The sequence below is a fragment of the Ictalurus punctatus genome, chromosome 4 (assembly GCF_001660625.3).
Source record: "Ictalurus punctatus breed USDA103 chromosome 4, Coco_2.0, whole genome shotgun sequence".
Classification (NCBI taxonomy): Eukaryota; Metazoa; Chordata; class Actinopteri; order Siluriformes; family Ictaluridae; genus Ictalurus; species Ictalurus punctatus.
This window is the reverse complement of record NC_071284.1, coordinates 8,640,822-8,665,615: the sequence shown is the minus strand read 5'-3', so window position 1 is coordinate 8,665,615 and position 24,794 is coordinate 8,640,822. Positions and strand designations below refer to the sequence as shown.

At 37.8% G+C, this 24,794-nt stretch overlaps 1 protein-coding gene across 9 annotated transcripts in view; it reads left to right on the top strand.

Annotated features, from left to right (window-relative positions):
• The first annotated feature begins 379 nt into the window (after window positions 1–379).
• Window positions 380–24,794, top strand: part of tmtc2b (transmembrane O-mannosyltransferase targeting cadherins 2b) — a 108,786-nt gene continuing 84,371 nt past the window's right edge. For all 9 annotated transcript variants that reach the window (XR_008393863.1, XR_008393864.1, XR_008393865.1 and 6 more), the window contains exon 1: window positions 380–830. Coding sequence is in view for 4 of the 9 variants with exons in the window: in XM_017466493.3 (XP_017321982.1) it covers window positions 748–830 (83 nt within the window). In the remaining 5 variants the exon portion in view is untranslated. The remainder of the gene's footprint in view (window positions 831–24,794) is intronic.

Genomic DNA, 24,794 nt, shown 5'->3' with positions numbered 1-24,794 from the left:
TGACTATTTTTGAAGAGATCCTGGCTTTACAGCTTTTGCATGTGCCTAAGCCTTTTGCACAGTACTGCACATGGACCTAGGTAAAAGGTACAAAAATGTGACCTCTTGAGCAGTATCAAAGAAAGGGCAAGTATAGTAAACTTTAATTAATTTATTTATTTTCTGAGAATGCAGAAACACTTGGCACACATCCCCCAAATATTGTGACTTGAACGAATTAAAGGAGTCTCTTGATGTTTTCTAATCACTCGTGTGTTCAGTGATATGATTGCTCGAACTCCTTCTGGCTTGCTGAAATCGGTGCCTTCTGTCTTTAATTCTGCCCGGGAGAGGGAGACGCGCGCGGGGGAGGTACCGGGCGCATGCGCACTGCTCACACCGACCACACGCGGCTCAGTTGCGACGTTTATTCGGCGTCCACCATGCAGCACTACACTACACAAACACTCCGACTGGAAGGAGAAGCGCGAGAGAGAGCAGCTTGTCTTCCTGTAAACACTGCGCGCGTCCGCGGCTCACACTGTGGATCAAAGCTGTGCTGGTCATACTCATCATGGGCTAAGAGCAGCACGCCGGGATTACGCGCTTCAGCCATGGAGACGCGGATTTTCTGCTCTGATTTTCCTTTTTCCCCCTGAAGACAGGAAGCGCAAATACTGAACTGATAGAGGGGATCCATTAACCCTGTCGGCTTGTGTCTTGGTTTGCTCTGCTTGCTGTTCTTTTGGTCTTGTTTTTGGGGGAGAGATGATTGCAGATTTGGTGTGTAGCGCTGTGGCTCTGGTCCTGTATGTCAACACACTGGGCGCTGATTTCTGCTACGATGACAGGTACTCTCTCTCTCTCTCTCTCTCTCTCTCTCTCTCTCTCACACACACACACACACACACACACACACACACACACACATGAATGAATATCTGAATACATGAGCCCCACTCATCCTCCCTCTTTCCTAGTAGTGCTAAACTCCTAGTCTGATTACGCACACCTCTCAGCATTGGACTTCCGTTTTCTCGGAATTATATTATTACGTCATAATTCCGTGCACCACCGATCTGACAGAATTCATACATTTATCCATGCTCCTATTAACGCATCAGCACATGATCGGTTACTAAACCGACACGGAATTAATGAAATCAATCATTTCGTTATGATTTGACAGAACAGTCGCTCGAAATCTTGTCTCCATTACTCTCATCTACTTGCACTGTGTTTATATTCAAAGCTGCTCCGCGTAACTTGAGCTTTTGGATTGGATTGGATTGGATTTGATTTGTCCGGATCACTTGAAATGCACAGAACCAAGCCAAAATATATTCCAGTGATCCAACCTCTCCTCCTGATCTAAAACAAATACCTACAATATATGTGCACTTAAAAAAAAAAAAAATAAATAAATAAAAAATAGGAAGTCCTATTTCCATCACATATGGACATGTTGGTCATCCAGACTAAAGTGCTTTCTATGTACTGCACATGCGCTGAGACTCGCTCAACAATTTACATATCATTTTCTCATCATAACTCTTCAGGTGCTTGTTCCAGTGATGCATGAATGAGAGCTCTGGAGCTATAGCTTATCGAGTTTATTCCACGTCTCCTGGCATCAGAAACATGCAGGATGTGGAGGAACGTCACATGAACTTCTTAATGCAGAAGACTATAAACAGTGTATTATACAATAAACTACCGCCACATGACGCCAGAACAAAATGGGCGTAATATTTCAAATGCTGCCAAATCAATCCATCAATAATAACGCTAATAATGTTCAAATTAGTGTTCTATTCCTTGATGTTAATCCTATGACCTGTTCTGGTCTGAACATATGTATGTCATATATATCTGCTTTCATAATCATAATCATCACACCATGGGTGTTGAAACTTTTCACACACACACACATATGAACATAATCCTTCCATTCAAATATTTAGGCTCAGTGTTTGTGTACAACCCACATATTAGCTTTTTTTATTCCTGAAATTTCCGTCAACAGAACACATTAGGTCCAAGTATAATTTATTTAAAAAACGATTTGATATGTTCAGTAGCCTACGATCGATGTATGACCGACTTATTGTTAATTTAATTGGCAAATGATGATGTAGAGAAGGACTAATTTAAATGGAGCAGAGATATGAGCAAATCACCTTGCTAGCGTATTTGCACAAATCATTTTCAAAATATGAATATACACTTTCATATTACTTTTTTACACCCCCTGTTGATTGTCCTGTTTTGAGTCTAGTCAATTTATCCATTATACTTAATTAATCCCTTATACAAAGTGTCCCGAAAGTCTCCGTACATTGGTGGAAATGAACACTTTTTAGTAAAATGTCTTCCAAAATTTTTCATACGTCATTTATAATGTATATATTTTTTTCAGATGAATGCCTTTGACAAATACCAAATGCCATATTGGAATCATTCTCATGGCTCGATCAGTAAGTTGTCGCAACGTTGCGATGGACTTTAACAGGAAACATGCCGAGCACATCATACACGACACTGCTGGCAAACTTATTAACAACTACAAAATGACTGGAAGTATTGTGGCCCAATAGAGAAGTGGACGTCCACGAAAGTCCACTGACGAAGGCACAACCGACGTGGTGCTGGCGTACATTGTCCCCTGTCTATGGGGACTTTTGGGACACATTTTTATTTATTTGATGATAATCGATTTGTTATTGTTGCATCGAATCATCTCAATCGCTGCCTTTTAAATTGATGGATTAATCCAGATCGCTGGATCGATACACCTGTAAGGGTAATATAAAGTCTTTAATGATTATAATTGGTAGTGATTTCCACCTCTACAGCACAGACGCTGCTTTGAAAACAGCTGTAATACACTGAGAAAGATAACATGTCTAGATTAACGATCAGTGTGGAGACTACTTGAGGAACAAGGTGGTGATGTGATATAGAACTCCTAATTCAATCAGCAATTGAACCAGCAATTAAAGCTCTGGATAAATAGATTTTACATGCTCAAACCAAGATATTTTTTTCATTCAGCCTGTGTTTGCGCTACAGTGGAATTTATTATGGCATGTAGATTTATTAGAGAAGCGACACAAGTAGGCCTGTACTTTATCTTTTTCTGACCTACAAAGTGTGATGCAGTGAATAAAATGTAATTGATTTAGATCCTCCTCTCGTCCTGTTTGTGCGTTGTTGCGTAACACTTTACTCACTCGGTATTACAGTAAGTGTCTCGGCTCAGAAGTGATCGTATTCCTGCTGCTTTAGCTGCTACCTCTAATCTCATTCCCAGCAGTGGTCATGCTAGAAATAATCCGTATGGGAGGAAACGGAGCAGGCATGGTCCAGATTGTGTAGTGTGACCTTTCTGCTAAAAAAGGTTTGCCTTTTACAGACCTTTCTGTAAAAAAGGAGGACACAAAGGAAGTGTTCATTTGAAAGGAGGCTTGGGGGATAACGTGAAAAGCATGCGGTTCGTTTATAGCAGGTTTTCAGAATGTATATGAGGATATGTTTTTAATATCGGGGTGATATGAGCACCATGAACGTATTATGTTTGCAGTGTCATCTGGAGTATACTTCTCACACATGTTTTGATTACTTAGATCCAACAAACATTACCAGTATGTCACTGATGTAGAGTTTTAAGATGCTACTACATAAGTGCTAATACATACATCCTAATATCATCTGACTTTAGTGACTAACTAATATACACCAGATACCAGTGTTTCTCAAAGTGGGGTCCAGAGACCCCCAGGACCCCAAGGATCTCCATGGGGCCTTGTTTGTTTCTTGGTTACAGAAAATCACAACCCACCATTTTCAAAGCTTTTATTTTGGTATTAAATTTCATTATGTTCATTATTCATCCATTTCACACACCGCTTATCCTACACAGCGTCATGGGGAGCCTGGAGCATATCCCAGGGAACTCGGGGACACCCTGGATGGGGTTCCAACCCATTGCAGGGCACAATCGCACACACATTCACATAATACAGACAACTTGGAAACACCTATCAGCCTACAATGCATGTCTTTGGACTTGGGGAGGAAACCGGAGTACCCGAAGGAACGAGAAGAAAATGCAAGCTGCACACACACAGGGCGGAGGTGGGATTCAAACCCCCCAACCCCAGAGGTGTGAGGCAAAAGTGCTAACCACTAAGCCACAGTGCCCCCTATATTAATTATATAATTTAATATATACTGTTACGTATATTTAGACATATTTAAATAATTGTATTTTGCTCATAAAATAATTTTCTACTGAGAGGGGGTGAAATTTGTTTTCCAGTTAAAAGGGTCCTTCAGAGAAACCATGCTGTATACTGTTACACCCTCATATGCTATTGGTTACAATAGCTTACAGTGTCATGGGATTTTCTCAGTCAGTTTGCTTATCCTGTTTTATGCATGTTTATGCCTCTTGATTGATCCTGTTGTTTTGTGTAGTTAAGGCGTAGTCATGTGTATTTATTGTGTTACCAGTTCTTGAGTTGTACACTGACTTGTCATACACTTCATATAGCCCTTACATTCTGAAGGCACCATATTTCTTCTTCATATATTTCTCATATTTCATGTCTCTCTGTATGCTTATTTATGGATGGGGATGACGATACAAATCTACTTGCCTCAAGAAGTTTTAGTAGAACATCATGACCACCTGTAGAGGATTACAGGTCTCGTACACTTCCCACAACATCAGGCTTGTATCCGTGAGATAAACCCTGCTTTAGTGTCTTCCGCCAATGTCATTCATGCGTACAGCATGTTTTTCCAATTTCCAAATTCCATGTGCATGTTTGGCAACGTGTTTTTTTTTGTTTTGTTTTGTTTTGTTGTTTTTTTTCCTCCATCAATTGTTTTAGACTATGATATATTTAGGTTCGCAATTAGTGGGCTTAATTCCAAACTGAAATAATCCTCAGTCCCTTAGTCTCACCTGTTGTGTAGTGTGAGGAAAGGGAGTTGAAAGCATCCCATCAGCTTGGTCCTGGCCAGAATTACACAGCTCAGCCTCATTATTCTTTCATTTGTGTTGAGAAGGAGCAGATGTGGCGCTGTAGGAAAACGGAGCGTGATAGACGTGTGCAAGCAGGAAATGTTCAAAAGGAGTGTACGGCCATACCCAGGCTGAAATGGACTGCTTTTACTTCACATACAAGTGGAGATTGAAGTGAACAGAACTCCCTTAGATAACCACAGCCATGTAGCTGCTTTATTAAAAAACGGGAGGTTGTTATGAGAGTTCGAAGTGCAGTAAGAGTAAGGAAGGTGATTAATGGTTTTTAACACTGAGACAGAAAACTTGGCTTTCATTAGAATGGCCTGAGTAATGCACAAAACATCTCATACCTCATATAAAAGGTTTGCAGAAGTCTGAAAATTATCTATAAAATAAGGCAGAATCAATGATAGATCTTCATTTCATTCCTTTACCTTATCAGCATTATTACGGTATTAAAAAAAAAATTTAGCTGCTTGACTGTCATTTATTTTTATTATTAAGCATCCATACTAAATAGCTGAACTTAATTAATTAATTAATTAATTAATTAATTAGCTTGGCATAATTATTTAAATTTTATTACATACAGAAAAATCAATTTCTCTGATGGTACCCACATTTCTTTCTTCCTAAAAGTAATAATACATAGCAGAGAAAATGGATAAAAAGCCTATTTATAAATTGAACAGCGAAACGAAAATGCGATTTGTGAATCAAAGCAGAGCTTTCCATTTAGCTAATGGTTAAATATTAAAAAGTGATGCAGTCCAGCACCGATGTCCATGGAGACTCTCTTGGACACATCGGTACTGAGCAATGCCAGAGGATAATGCATTATGATTCGCGCTCATATTTATGCAAGCTTTTTATGGTAAGCATTTTTCTCTTGGCTTAAGTAATCACAGAAAATGTACTGTTTTTCCTTCGCTGGAGTGGAGCCAGCGTCATAGCCAGCGTTAAAGCATAAATTCTCATTAGGTATTCACGTCAACATAAAAGCAAAGCTCTCTTTCCATTATGGGAATGTCTTTGGTGAACAGCTCGCATGCCGGTGACATCACGTCACCCAGGTTCATGTGGTTCTTAATAAGCAGCTTATTAAGGTTGTGTGATGCAGTCTCCCTTAAGGGGAATTGTGTTTGTTCTGTAACTCCCAGTGCTTTGGAGCTGACGCCTGCGATAAGGAGTATATTATTTACAAGTTTCATATTTCTGCTGTAGTGAACACCTCACCCAGGCTACAGATGGACAAATGCCAAGGGTAAAATATACCTGGTCTCTGCTTCGTGCAACAAATCTGTCCATAAACCTGATGTACAAACTCATCTCAAGGCTTGTGCTGAAGTGATGGTCAAGGTTGCTGCTTTTTCCGGGCCGTAGTGGTGTTACAGGTTGAAATTTTCATGGTATGATAACCTAGTCTAAAAAATATCAATATGAAATATAAAAAAAAATATGACGTTCATGGTATCACAGTAAGCATTTAAAAACTGGCGGTGAAAAACTATAGCAGATAATTGTTAAATCCTTGCACGGACATCTTTTTGCACATCCAAAAACCAAAAGGAAACAAGAAGATCCTTTAATTGTTGTTCAAAGCTCTTGCATTGTTAGTCACACTGTCATTATAAGCTCAAATAGAGAAAGGCTGTGCAGAACAGCAGAGCCCTGAACAACAACAACAAAAGTCTAAATAGTGAAGCACTTCTTAGTCAAATGTAGATACTTGTTTTGTTTAGCACACAGTGGTTGCTGATCATGGCAGCCATTAAGTTGTCAGATCACGTCATTCTAAGAAATATGGCCCACTTATTGACTATGTCGAAACAGAGATATAGTAAAAATCATCTGTTTTGTTTTGATTGTCAAACTGGCACAGGGCAGTTTAGGGCTGGGTAATATGGACAGGATCTTATCACAATATGGATAATTTCATATCTTGAATTTTTTTTTTTTTATATCTATCTATCTATCTATCTATCTATCTATCTATCTATCTATCTATCTAACTCTCTCTCTCTCTCTCTCTCTCTCTCTCTCTCTCTCTCTCTCTATATATATATATATATATATATATATATATATATATATATATATATATATATAGATCATGATATATATAAAAATTTCTCTAAAATTGATGAAGATTATCTGCACACATTCATGACTGGTCTGAAGCGTACCTTACATTTCTTGTTAGTGTCTGCTATACCGAAATCCTATCAAAACGATAGAAGTGCTTTCCTTTTTAGATACAGGTTCCTTATCTTTTAGTTAGGCAGATGCCTGTTCGGTGTCGGGGTGTTGCGGGGAGTTTGGCTCTGTGTCACGCTCCTCCGTGATTGTTATTGTTGGTGTTACAGCAAAAACGTAATTTTTACATCATCTTTAGTGACGTAATTCAGCTGCAGAAAAGTGTTTTTTTTTTCGACATTGGTGATATAGACGATCTAGGAAAATATAATCAATAGATGTTTTTCTGTCCTCTTGCGATATGTATTTGCCAGATCACACAGCTCTAGAACAGTTGTGTTCATTGGTATCTCTTTGCGATTTTTAAAAAAAAAAATGTATAAACAATGAAAATAATATATGGGCACCCTCGGATTCAAAACTCATAATTTTCTAAGTCTGATTTTCTGTTTGTTTTTTGTTTGTTTTACTGTACAATGCGTATAGTATGATCACGTTACGAACATGCTAAGAGTGCCGGCAGAGATAACATGTTTACAACAGTTTTACAGGATTACATAGTCAAAGTGTTTTTCAGTGCAGTTGCATCCCCTGCGTGGAGAACTGGAGCTTGCTGTAGTATGATCTAGTCCAGAGGGATTGGGTTAAGAAATATTTGGGCAGCTGCTGCTATACACAAAAGCATGAGAACCACAGGATTAAGGAACTTGATCGTGTAAGAAACGGGGTGTACCCGTCCAATCGTACACTGTGGCTATCTGCGACGCCGTGACACCATGACCATCACCCTAATGGGCGATTTGGCCATTTGTCTGCCTTGAGGAAAATGTCACGCAATTTTACCCCAATTTGACATATTAAGTATTATATTCTGCAGAGTTTATTTCAGAAAGCTGAGCCTGGGTATTAATCTAAACCCGCTAGCATGTGGTTGCGTTTCCAGGGCCTGTGTTGCAAGCCTCAGCGATGAGTTGGTGTGTACTGGAAATAGGTGTGTGTGTGTGTGTGTGTGTGTGTGTGTGTGTGTGTGTGTTTGTGTGTGTGTCTTCATGGGTATGTCTGTAATATGCTCATGCTCCGACACCACGGTTGTGGCGAGATCCGAGGGCGGCAACCCAGAATCCGAGCATCTCCCTATAATTATCTCTCTCTGAGGGAGAGAACGAGAGAGACTTACTCACCCTGTGAGGCTTCCTCTAATCCCCCAACTGCTGCGTCCAGATGGCCATGTTTTTGCAAAGCATTTTGGGATTGTGTTGTGATTTTTATACATATTTCTTATATATATATATATATATATATATATATATATATATATATATATATATATATATATATATATATATATATATATATATACACACATACATAAATAATAAATATTCTTTGTTTTTTTTTTGATTTAGCGAGCAATGAGATTAATGATCTACTGAGTTGTGATGCAGTCATCAACACTACAGAAGATTTAGCAGCTGGATGTAGGAGTGAGAGTGAGAAGAGCGGTTCTCACATATTGTGTAGTTCTTTTTTTTTTTTTAATCTCCAAAAATATCATGGAGACTTTGTTTATGGAAATAGTTTCACAGTGTTTGTTTATGTATTTGTAAAAAGACCGTGGTCATCATGTGCTCAGTTGTCCTAATTCAGACTGGCACTTTGCTCTATTGTTGAAAAGCTGCATATGGCCTTCACATCAATTTTAAACAGTCATAACACTTTTTTTTCCACCCTGAAGAATGTGATATATTTCTGAATAAAACTTGTTTTTGATCAGTAATATCTGGGGATGGGAGGAGGATGGATGAGACAAAATGTTATGTAATATTATTGATTAAAATAGGTGGTCGTGGTGCCATTTAACCATTTAATAAAAATGATTTTCAAAGTAGAATCTAAAAAAAGATGCAATTAACCATTAAAAAAAAAAAAAACTCCTGCAACTATATCTAAGTTTTATGTCAGAATTTCTTTGCTGTCATTGGCTCCATTTTGCTCTTAAAGCACCCCTGATATCACAACTGATGTTTCAGAGTTTTTGTTTCTTTCCTTTAGTGTTCTGGAGACCGACACCTCACTATATATATCTGAAAAAATAATGTGGAAATTTCCCTCTGGGATTAATAAAGTTATCTATCTATCTAACTCTCTGTCTGTCTTCTAGTTTTAATTTTATAGCTCATCACTTCCAGGAGGGAAAAAAAAATGATTCGTATCTAGGCAAAACATCACGATTGTCCAATTAAATGCTCCCTAGAGTCATTTACATCGATCAGCCATAACATTAAAACCACTGACTGGTGAATTGAATGAGACGCCTGTCAAGGGGTGGGATATATTAGGCAACAAGTGAAATCAGTTCTTGAAGTTCATGTGTTGGAAGCAGGAAAAATAGGCAAGCGTAACGATCAGCGCGAATTTGGCATCTCCAAAACACCAGGTCTTGTGGGGTGGTCCCGGTATGCAGTGGTTAGTACCTACCAAAATTGGTCCAAGGAAGGACAACCGATGAACCAGCGACAGGGTCATGGGCACCCAAGGCTCACTGGTGCATGTGGGGAGAGAAGGCTATCTACAGTTTTCATCTGTAGGATGTGCTGCACAAACTAGTCTGATCCACGGAGGCCGCACCTCGCAACTTACAGGACTTAAATCATCTGCTGCTAAAGTCTTGGTGCCAGATACTACAGCACACCTTCAGAGGTCTTGTGGAGTCCATGCCTCGACGGGTCAGAGCTGTTTTGGTGGCAAAAGAAGGACCTACACAATATTAGGCAGGTAGTTTCAATGGTATGTCCTGCTACTGGAGGTAGGTCTTGCTGTAAAGTGCGTTCTGTTAGTAGCAAACATGGTTTGTCGATGTTTTCTAATCACGTCCTTGAGAGAAAATATGGCTGGAGTTTTATTCCTTTTGAAGTGGGAGGAATTAGTCAGTTGGCATTTATTTAATAGGCAATTTCTGTAGTGTTTCACCAACTTGGGGCTTTTCAGTGCTGGAATGTGTCATTTGCTGGGACAAAAGCCAAAGAGACACCATTCTAGCTTTTATACACCTTCGGGGCCTCTCCAGCAGTAAAAGCAGATAAAATATCTCTCTAATCTCTGTGATGTTCTACATATTTAACTAGCTCATGAAGCTGCTGTCAGGGTTTTAGGTCGTGTGTCCCAGATGACATACTATATATTATATACTTATACTATTCACTATACACTCTGCCGTCTGCCGAGTGTATGAATTTTTAGAAGCGTAGTATCGTCTCAAATCACGATGTATTTGCATTTTAAATCAATAATCATCCAACACTAATGATCATTGAATCAAAAATCATACTTCAAGATCGATGCATCTGGATCGGCAGGATTAGTAATCGATGCATTGAGAAAACGATTGAATCGTAACAGCCCTAGCAAATATGCACAGTGTGGTTAACTAGCATCCACATTAATAGCATGAGGTCATTTTAAGGACATTTTTTTATCATGATAAAATTTCAGTAGGTAGGTTTTTTAATGTTTAAAGTCATTTATCTGAAATATGCATATACTTGTGAAACTTGGGTCACGTTACCTAAAGCCGGGTGCACACTGTGCGATTTTTAATAGTCCTATGCGATTGTTGCTTGTCGGACTGTCCAAACATTATCACTGATGTAAGCCATGTCACACTGTAGGATCTCAGCTGTCATTAATATCGGATTGTACAGTCAAGACGCGAAAAAACGCACACACAAAAGAAGACTCGTATGGCGTAGGAGGAGCCACACTACAGGACTGTGCCTCACATCTTCTGACACTGCCAGAATTTAATCAGGGGCAAAATTTGATCTCAACGGCCGTTAACCGGCTGTCGGGGAGCATGTCAAACTAGCGAACAAAGACTACAGATTTTGACCTAGGATTATAGGAATCTTTTAGGATTCTCAAAATTTGTCTCAGACGACCAAACTGTGGCCAAAATCGTACAGTGTGAACCCGGCTTTAGTTTCGAATGTCTTTACATACATATTTGTGAATATAATCTCATTATGACACAATTGAAACCCTGATCACCCATATAGTGTTTTCTCTGTCTGCTTGTGCAGGATGACGATCAGAAATCAGAAAATATTCAGAGGCAGAGAAAATGTGTTGTTTTCAGTAGCAAAGAAAGACAAATGTTGTCTTGTAATAAGCGATGAATGGCTCTGTAGAATCTCGCACAGTGTGAACAAGAGTATGATCTGAAGAAGTAAAGAAGGGTCAAAAGAGATAAACTTTCCTATATATGCCCTTACTGCACTTTTAGTTGTCAGTATATTGATTAATGGCGGTACAGCTACCAGAATAAATGATTGTTTTTTTTTCTACTTGTGGTGATTTATCCTTTTCTCACACTGTTCTTTATCATGGCAGTGAACTGGAAGAAGACAAAGGCTACCATTTCTCTGTTTTTTTTCAAAGTACTGCAGTGTTGTGTTTATATATATATATATATATATATATATATATATATATATATATATATATATATATATATATATAAAATAGATATCAAAAATTATACGTGGCAGCATGCATGAAGCTTAACAGCCCGTTATGGTATGAACAAGGGATTGGTTTAGTGTCCAAAGCTCAAATTCTGAGACTATGAGACACTTCTCATAGCTGGTGTTGCACAGGTGGGAGGCCAGATTGCGTTTTCTTCCCTTCACACCACAAAACTATGATATGGAAAGCACATGAGAGCTTATCTGCTGCTAAAAATAATGTTGGTGACCTACTGCAGTATTCTGTGTTTCACTGCTTTACAAGTACCCCTGGATCTAGGCACAGGAGTGCATGTGGTTAGAGGAACATCATCAACAGCTGGGTGGCATTGTCCTCAATTCTGGGTCAGTGGTCCCCTCAGACATCATAAACACTGTTAAACATAACTTACTGTAGAGACAGGAGGAGAAGAAGAGAATGTGTGTGTGTGTGTGTGTGTGTGTGTGTGTGTGTGTGTGTGTGTGTGTGTGTGTGTGTGTGTGTGTGAGGGAGAGAAAGAGAGAGTACATCACATGCTTATGTTAAGTAATCTTACCATCTTGAGCACGACCTGATGAGGTGAACTGTGTCCTACCATATGTAAAGGTTAAATTGTTGGTAGTACACAGGAGAGTGGAGGTCCTCCATCTTTTGCCTTATGTGAAACAGAGCTCTTGGAATATAAATGTAAAGTTGATGATCTATAAATGAAAAGTTGATGTTATCTGGACTATTAATCATCCGGGATTGAGCCCAGATTCCTCTCCATCCATTTTTATTTTTTTTTCCAGCTCAGCTAGTAGCCTAAGCTTTGTTTTATGGAAATGTCTGTAACTTAGCTGTCAATGTATGACATGATCAGAAAAAATTGGAATCATTATAAAACTTGCCTCAGGTGTTCTCACTGTTTGTAGAACTAACAGACCGATAAAATATAAAACTAGGCTAGTTTGTTGTCGCTAGTAAGCTAAGCTATCATTGTATGGTTTTAGCTGTTACAGTACCATGCAAGTTACATTATCTTTCCCTATGCTCTGCTCATATCATGTTCATGTAAACTGGAACTCGTATGGACATTTACACACCTTGTTTTTCATGCTCAGCATGAGAGGATTTTACTGTTTCAGTTTTAACCCCTTTACTGGTTTAAAAAAAAAAGAAGGCGTATATCCTTTTTCAATCACACTGACTGTGAGCTAGTGTTTGGAAGAATTGAGATCTGTCAGCCAATAAGACACAAATATTTCCACATATTTTCCTGTAAACCCTATCTGATTGTTCTCGCCTCTGTTCACTGAAGATATAAAATTACAGGCAGTCTTCTTTTACTGATGTTCAGTTAAAGTAAAGACAGAAAATGTGCTTAGTTATAAAAAAAAAAATCATTTAATATATATAAAAATGGATATTATAATAACTTCATAAAATATAAATAAAATGAGAAATGAAAATGTTTACTGTGTGTTGCATTTAATATCAATTTTACATTAAGCTTAGTTCGCTATTTCATTAGAAGGTTATTAGCCTTTTTGTGTTAATTTACTTTTAATATGGACTCTTTATTGTTTAAGATATTTAAAAATAAATATTTTATGCTTGTTTATTTATCAATTAACCAACAGTATTTCTCATTGCTATTATTTTAACTCAATTAACAGTGACCATGAGCAGAGAGCTTACATTTAAATGTTTATGATAGATCTCCTGATTAAAGTTTAAACAAAAAAGATTGGTATCTAGATCAATATCGGTTGTAAAAATCCTGATCGGTGCATCCCTAATGAACACCATTAAACTAAAGTGCTTTGCATCTGATGGGTAAATGAACTCACCCAATCACATCCTATATGAGATTATTCAGATATATACATAATATACACAGAGCGGTTTGAGAACTGACCCCAGCCAGGAACCATGACAGTGGTGTAATAGTGGTGTAATAGATGTGTAATAGTGTAGCTTTAAATATATTTAAGAAGAGCAGACTTCAAACACTGAACATTGATGTTTACTGTATTTGTTTACAAGGTGGAACAGGTTAACAGTTGTTTTTTTGCATACAACCTGTAAAGTTAACTGAAAATATTACATTTAGTTTTATCAGAAGGTAAATTAATTTGTTATGGCTCACACTATGTTCCTAAATTCTGTCATAATTGACCAGCTCAAGTTTTCTCATGCCTACTTTTGTGTTTTATTGTGGCACATTAACATTACCATTTCAAAAATAATAATAATAATAATAATAATAATAATAATAAAAACCTAAACTTCAACCGTGCTGCAAAATTTTTGACTGTTCTCGTAAATTTTTGTAATGATAAAGAAATTGTTACCGTAGAGCCCTGAAACTGGTTCTCACAATGAAGATTCATCCACAGAGAAATATTATGGAAAACGTTTTAAATAAAGTTTGGAAAAGTTGTCGGAAGCTTGGTGATGGTGACGTTGAAGTCAAGCGACCGTGGTGTAGTTCGTTCATAGCATACCGTTAGCTGTTTATTTCTGCCGATTGTATTTAGGCTTCAAACTTCATGAACGTTGTGTTGATTTGTGAAAATTATTTTGATGGACAAAATGTGTCAGTGTTGTAAATTTTTGTTGATCACAGAGCTTGTTTTTTTTTTTGCAATAATCCAAAAGCCTATATGAAAATCCTATTGGGTTTTTGTCAAGGGAACCGCTACGATGAAACTTCTGGGTTCCGGTACAAAATGACATCATCCCTGTGTCACTGCTCTGTTGGGTGATTTGGCTGCGTCTTGCTCCTGTAAACACTGTTATTGACTTTTCTGCATACGCCTGAATTGTTTTAATTTGGTTGCATATTGTTATATTTGATGCATATTTTCATTTGGTTTATGGCATTTTTATTTTTACTTATCCTATATTTTGGGTACAATTTTATTTATATTTTGCTTCTATGAGATGATGCACTTTAAGGATCAGTCTAATTTCATGCAAAGATTTGTACATTAGCAAGAATGTAGCACAGCATGGAGGTGAAAGCAGCGGTCTGTTTATTTAAATGTGAAAGTGCAATAAAAATGTTGTCCCTAAAATTATCGTGATAAATAATCGAAATCTCAATCTTGATCAAAATAATCAGGATTATCATTTTAGCCTTAATTGTGCAGCCCTAGTGTATCCCGATAAAAGTCTTCATGTGTTGTGATGTGATGTCTCTTTAAAAAGTTAACATGAGGTGTTATTTATGATGGCATCTTGGAAAATGGGTCAAGCACATGTGAGACAATGCTGGGCCATGTGATTTGTTTATTTTCTTAGTGCTGGTAGTCTAGGGATCTAATCTCTGACATTCTGCTTGCTAAGTAACTATTGTTAGACGCTGTCTAGACAAAAATCTGTGCAGATTGTCAGCAAGCCTGTTTTTTTCAACAAAATTTAACCCCCTGAACAGTCAGTCTTTGGGATGTGGAGAGGATTGTGCTCCTCTCCAGCTCAGCTTCATTACTGAAGTGGTGCTTAGTAGTGGGGGAGGGTGTGTGTGTGTGTGTGTGTGTGTGTGTGTGTGTGTGTGAGGGGCTGGATTGGATGCCTCTTATCATGTTCCATGGCGAGTAAATGGGTTCCATGATTACTGGGGCACATGATCGGCATTCGGGTTCCCAATACGCACTGAAAGGAACTGTTGTTCATAGATGCTAGGCTTACAGAGGACCTTAAATCAGACAGGATGGTTCAGGCAGCGAGTGTGCTTGTGCGAGGGCAGAAATGGGGCAGGTTTGCTGCACAGTAATAGATGAGAGAGGAGATTAACTTTAGGGTACTATTCCCAATCCCCTTCCTGTCTCCCATCTCTGCGACCGTTATTTAATTAAAACCAACAGCTTATCTGATCAAATCGTATTATTTTTCATTCATTTTACCAGGTATTAAGCTGATCACATTAGCCACTTATAATTAAGATGGATTCTCTTTAATTATTAGTGGATCATTTCGCTACAAGCGTCACACTCATATCCTATACATCCAGCATCACCGAAGCATGTCTGTATATCAGCAGATTAAGAGTAAGTCTTGTGGGTAATGAAGATTGCCGTTTCAGTATAATTAATCACTCCAGTTCTTTTAGAAGACAATAAAACTTGGCAGTACAGACAGACAGATTAATTTCACTGCTGTTAAGAGAACGCTGAAAGGAGGCCTTTCAGTAAGTGTAATGTTTCACCCTCATCAGGCTTCTCAAATCCTTTTCGCTAGGTGGCTAATGACTCTAGACAAGGGCTCTGATTTAACACTAATGTGTGCTGATGGATTGGAGAACCATTCCATTTCTATCCTGCCTATATTTTAATGGGATTAGAAAGGCTAAAGATGGCGACTAAAGAGTGTAAAGAACGAATCTGATTCATTTAAGGAAAAAATGATTTTTTGGTAAGAGTGTTTGGAAAAGAAAGTATCTCTTTCCTTTTTGACCGCTGCAAGGTGGTCCGACAATGCACTTACTTTTGTGCAGTCCTGGATGGTATGTGTGTTCATTTGGACAGTCAGTACTTGCCAGCACTTGCCAGTGAGCGGAAAAAGCGTGTTTTGTTGACTGATGGCTGCGTCGAACAATGGTGGAAGTGTCTTTGGTTTGGAGCAGAGGGAAGTTGCAGTGCCTGTGTGTACCAGCCTGTCAGAAACCATCTGATCATCGCTGTGTGGTTGTAAGTTCCTGTGTGTGTTTCCTACACAGACTAAAGAAATGAGGCTTTGCCATATTAGTCCTTCTCTGTGGCTGAAATAAAGGAAAGAATAGGGAAAGGCATTAAAACCTCTAGAATAGGTTTTAGATGTATCCGATATACATTTTTAACACCGCAGTACTGTTGAATTCTCAATTCACAATGGTTTCAGAAGGTCTTCAGTAATTTTCCATAGGAGTAGATCTGAAAGTAGTTCCAGCTCTAATTCAGATCATAGGTTTAATATATAATATGTTAATGTTTTTATAGTAACAGCTCACTCACAGGGACTTGTATGGCATCTTGCATAATCTAAAGCTAATTATAAACCATTTTTCTTTTTAAAAATGACGTTATTTAACAAATAAAAATGTATTATCATTGATATGGTAAAGCTTTCTGCTTCATCAGTTTCTTTCAGTTTCATGGAAGGAGTCTCCAGTGTCAGTGCTTTCTAACATTTAAGTTTTCCACCAAGAGTCAGCTTCACCTGCATATGAATACAATGGCTTTTTTTCCCTTATTCAGGCTTTATTAATGGCCCGTTTCTTATTGATGCTTGAGAAGTTTTTTATTTTGGACCCAAGGACACGTAAAGCATACAAACTAACATCTTTCACTTTCTTTTGCTTCTGTTTTATTTATTTTCTCAACACCAGGTGTATTGGCTCTGAAAATAGTTTCGCTCAGAACCCACAATAATCTGAGCTCTCATATTCTCCATCCTTTTATGTTGTCTAGTAATAAAATCTTTATTTATTTATTTATTTTTTATTTAAGTGTTTCACCATAAACGTTGCTCTTTGTTCTGCAGTCTTCTTAAAACATTTGTAACATCTTACATAGCTTTCTTACAAGTTTCTATAAAATGTACCGCAGTGAAAAACAAAGCAGAATTGTCCAAGAAAGTTTCCCCTCAAATTTAATTTTGTGTTTGTTCAAGTCTAATTATGTGTGTAGTCAGCAAATAATGTGGCAAAAAATAAAATAATTGGCTTCTGCACTTTTGGACAAACACAACGTTTAGGGTTCGTTAAGCTTTAATTATTGTTTGACTTTGCTGTTTATTTTAAAATAATCATGTTATCTTGTTTATCAGAGGCTGAAAAGCCTGAGTAATGAGCAGTCTAGTTTTAATATTTGTGCAGAGTTTAAGGTTACACGACAGAGACTGGAGTTTTATTATAAGTGGATAATTCACTGATGTTGACTAATAAATGCTTTAAACATGAAAAACATTTACACACACCTGCTCATAGAAGTTTTCATTTCTTCGAATACTAATGAAGATATGATCACTATGAAAAAATATGGGATTTTTCAGTAACCAAGAAAAGTATTAAACAAATCTTTTTTTTTTTTTTTTTTTTTTTTAATTCAGTTGATTCATATGAAAAAAAAATTAATGACCTGCAAAAATGACATGATAAATTTGATAAAACTTTTTTTTTTGTTTAAACCTGTTTCTCACCAGGAAAATAACCATGGTAGCTGGTATGTTATATGGTGTTATGTTATGGTAAATTATAAACAAAAAGTCTGAAATCGTGCCTTAATCGTGCAGCCCTAGTGTATCCCGATAAAAGTCTTCATGTGTTGTGATGTGTTGTCTCTTTAAAAAGTTAACATGAGGTGTTATTTATGATGGCATCTTGGAAAATGGGTCAAGCACATGTGAGACAATGCTGGGCCATGTGATTTGTTTATTTTCTTAGTGCTGGTAGTCTTAGTGCTGGTAGTCAAAACAAAGTTTTGACTTTGTGTAGGTTTTAGATCTACTCTGTGTGTTAAGATTGGTCCAACTCAGTCACGTAGAAAAGCATGTTTGCAGCAACTAATTTGCAGCACCTTCTATACATCTAAGCTTGTGGTTGTGGTTCCACTGTGGGTTTTTTTTTTTTTTTTTTTTTTTATAAAAGGTTTGTTTGTATTAAATAATTTAGCCTTTTTTTCAACATATTGTACATTGCCCACTTAATGTGTTAAGTTTGTGCTTTTCGTGACATATGATTAGATATACTGGGCTCGTGAAATAAGCCTCATTTCTCCTTTTCTCTCCTTTTCTCTCCTTTTCTAACACAATCAAGCTTCCAAGTCCTGTGGTATGGTAATGCAGGAATTTTCAAAACATGGAAAGTCTTTGTAGTCTCTGTAGCCTAAAGAATACTCCATTCCAATATTACTTATTGTTTAAGAGTATTGTTTGGGATACAGAGACTTTTCACATTTTGAAAAATACCCTCATTGCCACGTGACTTGTGTTACCACATGACTTGTGTTGATGTTCATCATCTAGAAAGTGCTGCAAATAAGTAGCATAATAAAGTTTATTTAACATGGGTTGGCTTGGCTTGGCTAAATGTCATTCTTTACTATGGTTATTAGGTCGCTTGTTTTGTGTTTATGACAAAGCCTGTATTTTTCATATAATTTTTTTTTTTCAAGCTTTTATAATGCTATTTACTGTCTCCTGGCTCTCTGCAATCCATCTCCATCCCCCGGGCTCTGAAAGAAAAGTGAGAACCTCTGTTTGTTGCACAATCTTGCTGACTTTTATCTTGGTTAGGTCTGGCTGGAGTTAAAGGTTTCAGTTTAAACCCTCTTCAGTGTAGCAGGGTCTCAGGTGTTGGATGGCATATGAAGGAATGGAACGAGAGATGCCTGTAGGCTCGGTCATCGCTCTTGACTTCATCGTTGTTTTGCTCTCTCCCTACTCTCTGGCTGCTATAGCCATGCTAGGCATATTGGACCGCAGCTGTGGGAAGCATGTGTGCTGTACTGGCTCTGTTCCCTATGTTCTTGCTTACCTCAGACCTGGATGCCTACAGCATGACATCATTCACACGCCTGACATCATCACGGATGATGAAGTTGAATCCATAACACACTTGTCTTCTGTAGAGATGTACAAGCTGACACAGCTCCAGATGGCAAAGCGCTCACGCTGCGTTGTGTGCTGTAAGCCAGTCGAGCTTTTCTGCTCATTTCTGAGTCGTAGGGGGTCGATATGTAAGGAGGAATCAGCGACACGGAAGTGTGATTCTCCATCACCCACAAAAAAGTTGATCTTTTCCTATAATAGTACATCTTAAGTTTTTTTTCCCCCTCACATACACAGGAATATAGAAGGTGCTGTAAAAAAAAACTTTATTATACACAGGAATTTTCCAATGAATAAATTGTTTTGTATATTACGGAACGACACAGAATGTTTCTTATAGGCCTCTCTAAGACTTGAAATACACCTGGCAGTGTTACTGACAAGCTGCACGCTCTCCTTCATGATGATTTTCACCTGGCAAAAAACCTTAGTTATAGCTTTAACCTTGACTCACACTAGAGACTCCTTCAAAAAATACGAAATAAACATCTCCTCACAAAACACTTCATCAGATCATCAATTACACATTTTTTAAGAAGACGTTTATTTGGAGCATCCGCCAAATAATTCCCCGTGATTTCCCTAACAGTCGGAACTATTGTCAGAGCTGTTGTTTATAGAAAATTAATCAGCACCTTCTGACCAATCAGGTTTGAGGACTCAACAGTGCTGTGGTCAGTTTAATGCTGCATGTATGTACGTAATAGGGCTGGGCGATATGACAAAAATATATTCATATTTCGTATATATTCATATTACGAAACCTGAGGACATTTCTACAATACACGATGTGTATCACGATTAAAAGTAGTAAAAAGAACCCATTAAACTGAGTTTGACGATACTTTACAATAAGTTTTTTTTTAATTGCATCAAATCAATAGCATCCATTCAGTACCATTTAATTTGTAATTATTAAAAACGTTAAAATACATCACCATACCAACGATATCTCCGAAAAGTGTATCACGTAATCATTTATCATGATATTGATATTATATTGATGAATCACCCATCCCTGCTGTAATGGTTAATAGACAAACCCTGACTCAAGAACTTGAGCAACTTCTGTGTAGTTTGTGTTTATTAATGCTTGTTTCTGATGTCCTGGCTTACTTTCAAGACTTTGAGTAAAGAGAGCTAGGGGGAATTTCTCTTGAGCTTGCGCAGTGGTATGTATGTGCTGCGAGATCATACAGAGATAGTGCGGTCTTCACCAGAATGATGAGCAAACAAGTTAAATGAAGTTTATTTTTAGGTGCCATGCGGCGTTTGAGTTTCGGTTTAATTTTCTCATTTCATGCTTAGTAACTCTTGTGGGAACCCATGAGTCAGTTAATGTATATTTCATTTCATAGGTCTGAAATGTAATATCACACATTTAAGGCAAATGAAATGTACGTTTTTTTTACACAGCAGAAATCTCCAAATCGGTCTCTAAGTTGCATTGCGATTAATATGGGCGAGCTCTGCGGGCCTGCTGCCAATGATTCGAAGATTTATGACTGAGGAGATGGCAGATACGATATTCTTCTTAGGGCCATGAACATTCGGTTCCTCCCAGAAGGTCTGAGCCAATTATAGCTCACCAGCCAGCTGTCTCATGGTGAAAACATCCTGCTTAATTAGAACCAGTTCAAATGAAGCAGACCCACTGCAACACGTTTTGTGAGAGCGACTGCTGGAAGATTGAGGTCCTCATGGCTCCATTGTAAGCAATTCTTATCAGAGGGTGAATTCTTTTAAAACAAAGAGTTCCTCAGAAGCTCAGAGGGCTGCGGGGTCTCTAATGAGGGTCTGCTGCCACTGTCTTTGAGCGGCCCGTTTGATTTTAGCAGACATGGTGATCTGGATTCATTTGACATGATGGGAGTTTAGGGGAAGGCAGCTGCTGGAGATGAAATGAACTTTGGTGAACTTTTGTTGATCATGATGTACCGCTCCTCCTTTCACTGCTGGAATGCTAAAATTGTAGTCATTTAGTGTTTTTCAAATGCACATACACCCACACACACAGAAAATTGAACACATTCTTTTAAGATGAGATTTGGCTCATACCTTTTGTGAAAATCATTAGTAATCAGTGATAAACTAAAGTCATTCTTTGAATATCCAGATGTTAAGCCATCTGGCCTTATCACATAATCAAGATACCCTCCACCTAACTGTATGATTGACTTTCTCACTTATTTATTCCTGAACATCTGTATATTAAACTTCAAATCAGTACTTTCTTATTGTTAACATTACAGGAAAGCATGCTTTTCACCACACATTGAGACTGTTCTCTCTTGGGAAAGGTTTGTGAGGAAGTAAACAGTGTCTGTGATTGATACTGGATGTCAGTAGAAACAGATGAATTGGCAAGCGATAGGGCCTCACTCTCACACGTTCGCCTGTTAAATGTGCCTTTAATTGCATGATAATGGCTTGTCATGAGAAAAGACTGAGATGGCTAGCCATCCCAAGCTTTGGAGGAAATCAAATTTCATGCTTAATTTCAGTCGGTAGTTCGCCAAAAAAATAACCTTTGTCCTGAAAAGAAGGAGCATCGTGATCTTGCACCATTTCATCATAAGTAATGTAGCAATGCACAAGCTTAAAAAAACAAAATAAAAATAGACACCAAAGTGCATGTGACTTCGAATTCTTCGTTTTGTCCCAGTTGCATCCTCGGGTTCCTCTGTTGATGTCATCGCTGTGAAAGTGCCAGCTTTTAGCTCTCAGAGCAGAAAAGCATTCACATCTTAACAATCTTAAAGTGGCAGCATTGAGATGCTTGTTGGGGGATGACACACAAAGGCCTTAGATCGAAGCTGTTTCAATTGCAAATTATCATGCCTCTCACACCAGACACATCCTTTGGTTGGCATTTGACATTGTCGCAGCTGTTCCTCCTACCTTATTTTTTCGCTCACTGAGTGAATCAGAGGGACGGTTCTGAATGTTGTGCTCCCTGATAGCTAATCAGATGTTATTCCACAGCCTGGAACATGAACAGTGTGGTTTCATTCCTTCAAAATAGAAATACAACTAACTACGATTATTCCATGGCACTGTTGAATTTTCAAATCTATTTGATGTGATGTGAGATGTTGATTCATTTTCTATAACAGCAACGTTGACAATATTGGCAGCTACAGGTTAATATTAATGTGCTCGTTCTAATATCATTTTTACAGGCTGTCTCAAAAGTCTCCAAACATAGCGTAAATTAGCAATTTTTAGCAAAACGTCTTCCAAAATATTTCGTACTTTAATGCATCGGACTTTAACAGGAAACATGGCGAAGCACATCACACACGACACGACATTGTTGTCAAACTTATTAACAAATTCAAAATGTCCACCAAGCGAAAAGTGGACATCCACTAACATCCACTTACGAAGGCACGACCATATATATATAATATATATATATATATATATATATATATATATATATATATATTTTTAAATGTATGTAATTGTTAATTATGGTGAAGTGGAGACGTTTATTTTGCATTTTTGGAAAGAGTCTCCAGTGTTGGTACTCTGTGACAGTTAAAGTTGAAACAGTTCCTTTAAGTTTTCAAACACAGTAAGGTCTTCAGGACAGAGAGAAATTGCTATGACATAAATGATGAAAGGAACTTCTTTTGTAGACACTGTTCCACAGCATTAACTCTACCTTTAAATGGATAAAAACAACAGCAAATTGCTATTGTGTTAAGAGGAATAAAACACTTCAGATTGTGCTTTTTCAGGATGGTAAAAGTTTCAGTGGCACACCATCTCATTGTTGAATATTTTCCTATGACACTATTCCTTATTAAGTTTCTGCTGCCCACTTCCTGTTGTGGAATTTGACAGCATGTGTAAAGTAGCCGTCTGAAACATCTTAAGACATTTTATTTGGTAACAAGTCTACGGTGTCTCCGAATCCCTTGTTTTTTTAATCAAAGCAAGCATGAGTATTGGATCATTTCTATGTTTTGGTGGCTTGCTGTATTCTTTTGACACTTAAACTTGATTTCCGACCTTCCATCTGAGTGCATTCAGGACAGCTTTTCAGATGCTTTAAAGTATCCGGTGTCATTCTGGATCGGATCTGTGTTGCATCAGTGGCACTGAGAGACATTTATTTCTTAGCTCGATTCTGATTTACAGTGGAAAAAGACTGCGTCAGAAGCCGCAGGACCCCATGGCTTTTCACAGTATTACGTTCATTGTATTGCGAATGCTTGTCAGTGGTTATTATCATAAATTCAGGCATGTTTAGCATACTTTAATCAACTGGGATTTTTCCCCCCTGGGATCTTTCTCCAGGGATTGCTAGAAGCAGCTGGTCAGCATCCGCACAACGTAACCTGATCCACTATGTGGACACGTCCTGGAGATATGCGTGTTATCAGCAAATATTGTGGATAAAACAATCTATGAAAGTTATACCTTTGTACTGACACTAACTAAAGTGGATCTGTTTACCCCTTTCATTAATGTGTTTTGGTCACAGTTGGATCTCGTTTGACTACATTGGAGAAAGAAAACACAGGTGAAATTGCACAGAGGATACTTGCTGAGTGGAATGTGATCAGACCAACCAGGCCACCTCAGCGGTGCTCAGAAAAGGAATGAAAATCAATCACTCTGAGGAGAACGATTGCTTTTCAATTTCCATTCATGCATTCCAACCTCAACATAACTTTCATAATTAGGTTAGAACAAAACAAAATAAAACAATTACTTCGATTTCTTTTACATTAGTTATATGTAGTCCTAATATTAACAAGAATAGGAATTTAACCTAGCAGCTGTGTTTGTACTGATAAGAATGTGTACACACATACACGCTAGTCTTTGTGCTTCAACATGTAGGTAGGACAAAGCCCATAATAATTTACCAGATGTTTCTATTGTTATTATAACTCTAAACACAATGTTACACATAGGGTGCATCTCAGTCAACTCACTAGTTCAGTAGTCATGGCATTGATCAGGTTGTCGGCCATGTTAAGGTCTGTTTTGGTCACAAAATTCTTCCCGTGCACTGGAACGTTTGCTCCTTAAAAAATCCCACAATGCACCACAAAAACCAGAGAGCATCAATGCTCACTATGTTCCCTTACTGGAAATAACTTCATATTTTCAGAACCCTCTCAGCTCGAAACAAAAAAATGTTGGACGAAGTCACAGCCGACTTCGTCTACAAATGTAAGTAGCTCGTTACTGTTGATGCAGCTCTCAAATGATTATTTAAATTAGCGATTTTTTTACTTTATTTGATGTTCTATATACATTACCGGTAAAGTTTAGACATGCTCATTCTTTATTTATCCCCACCCCCCACCCCCACATTTTAGAATAATAATAAAGTCATCAAAACTGTGGAATAACACAAATGGAGCTATGGGAATTATGTTGTGATGATAAATCTAAAATAAATCAAAATAATTTAGTATTTTAGCATCTTCAAAGTAGACGCCCTTTTTGCCTAGAATTTCCAGAAATGTATTCTTGGCATTTTCTC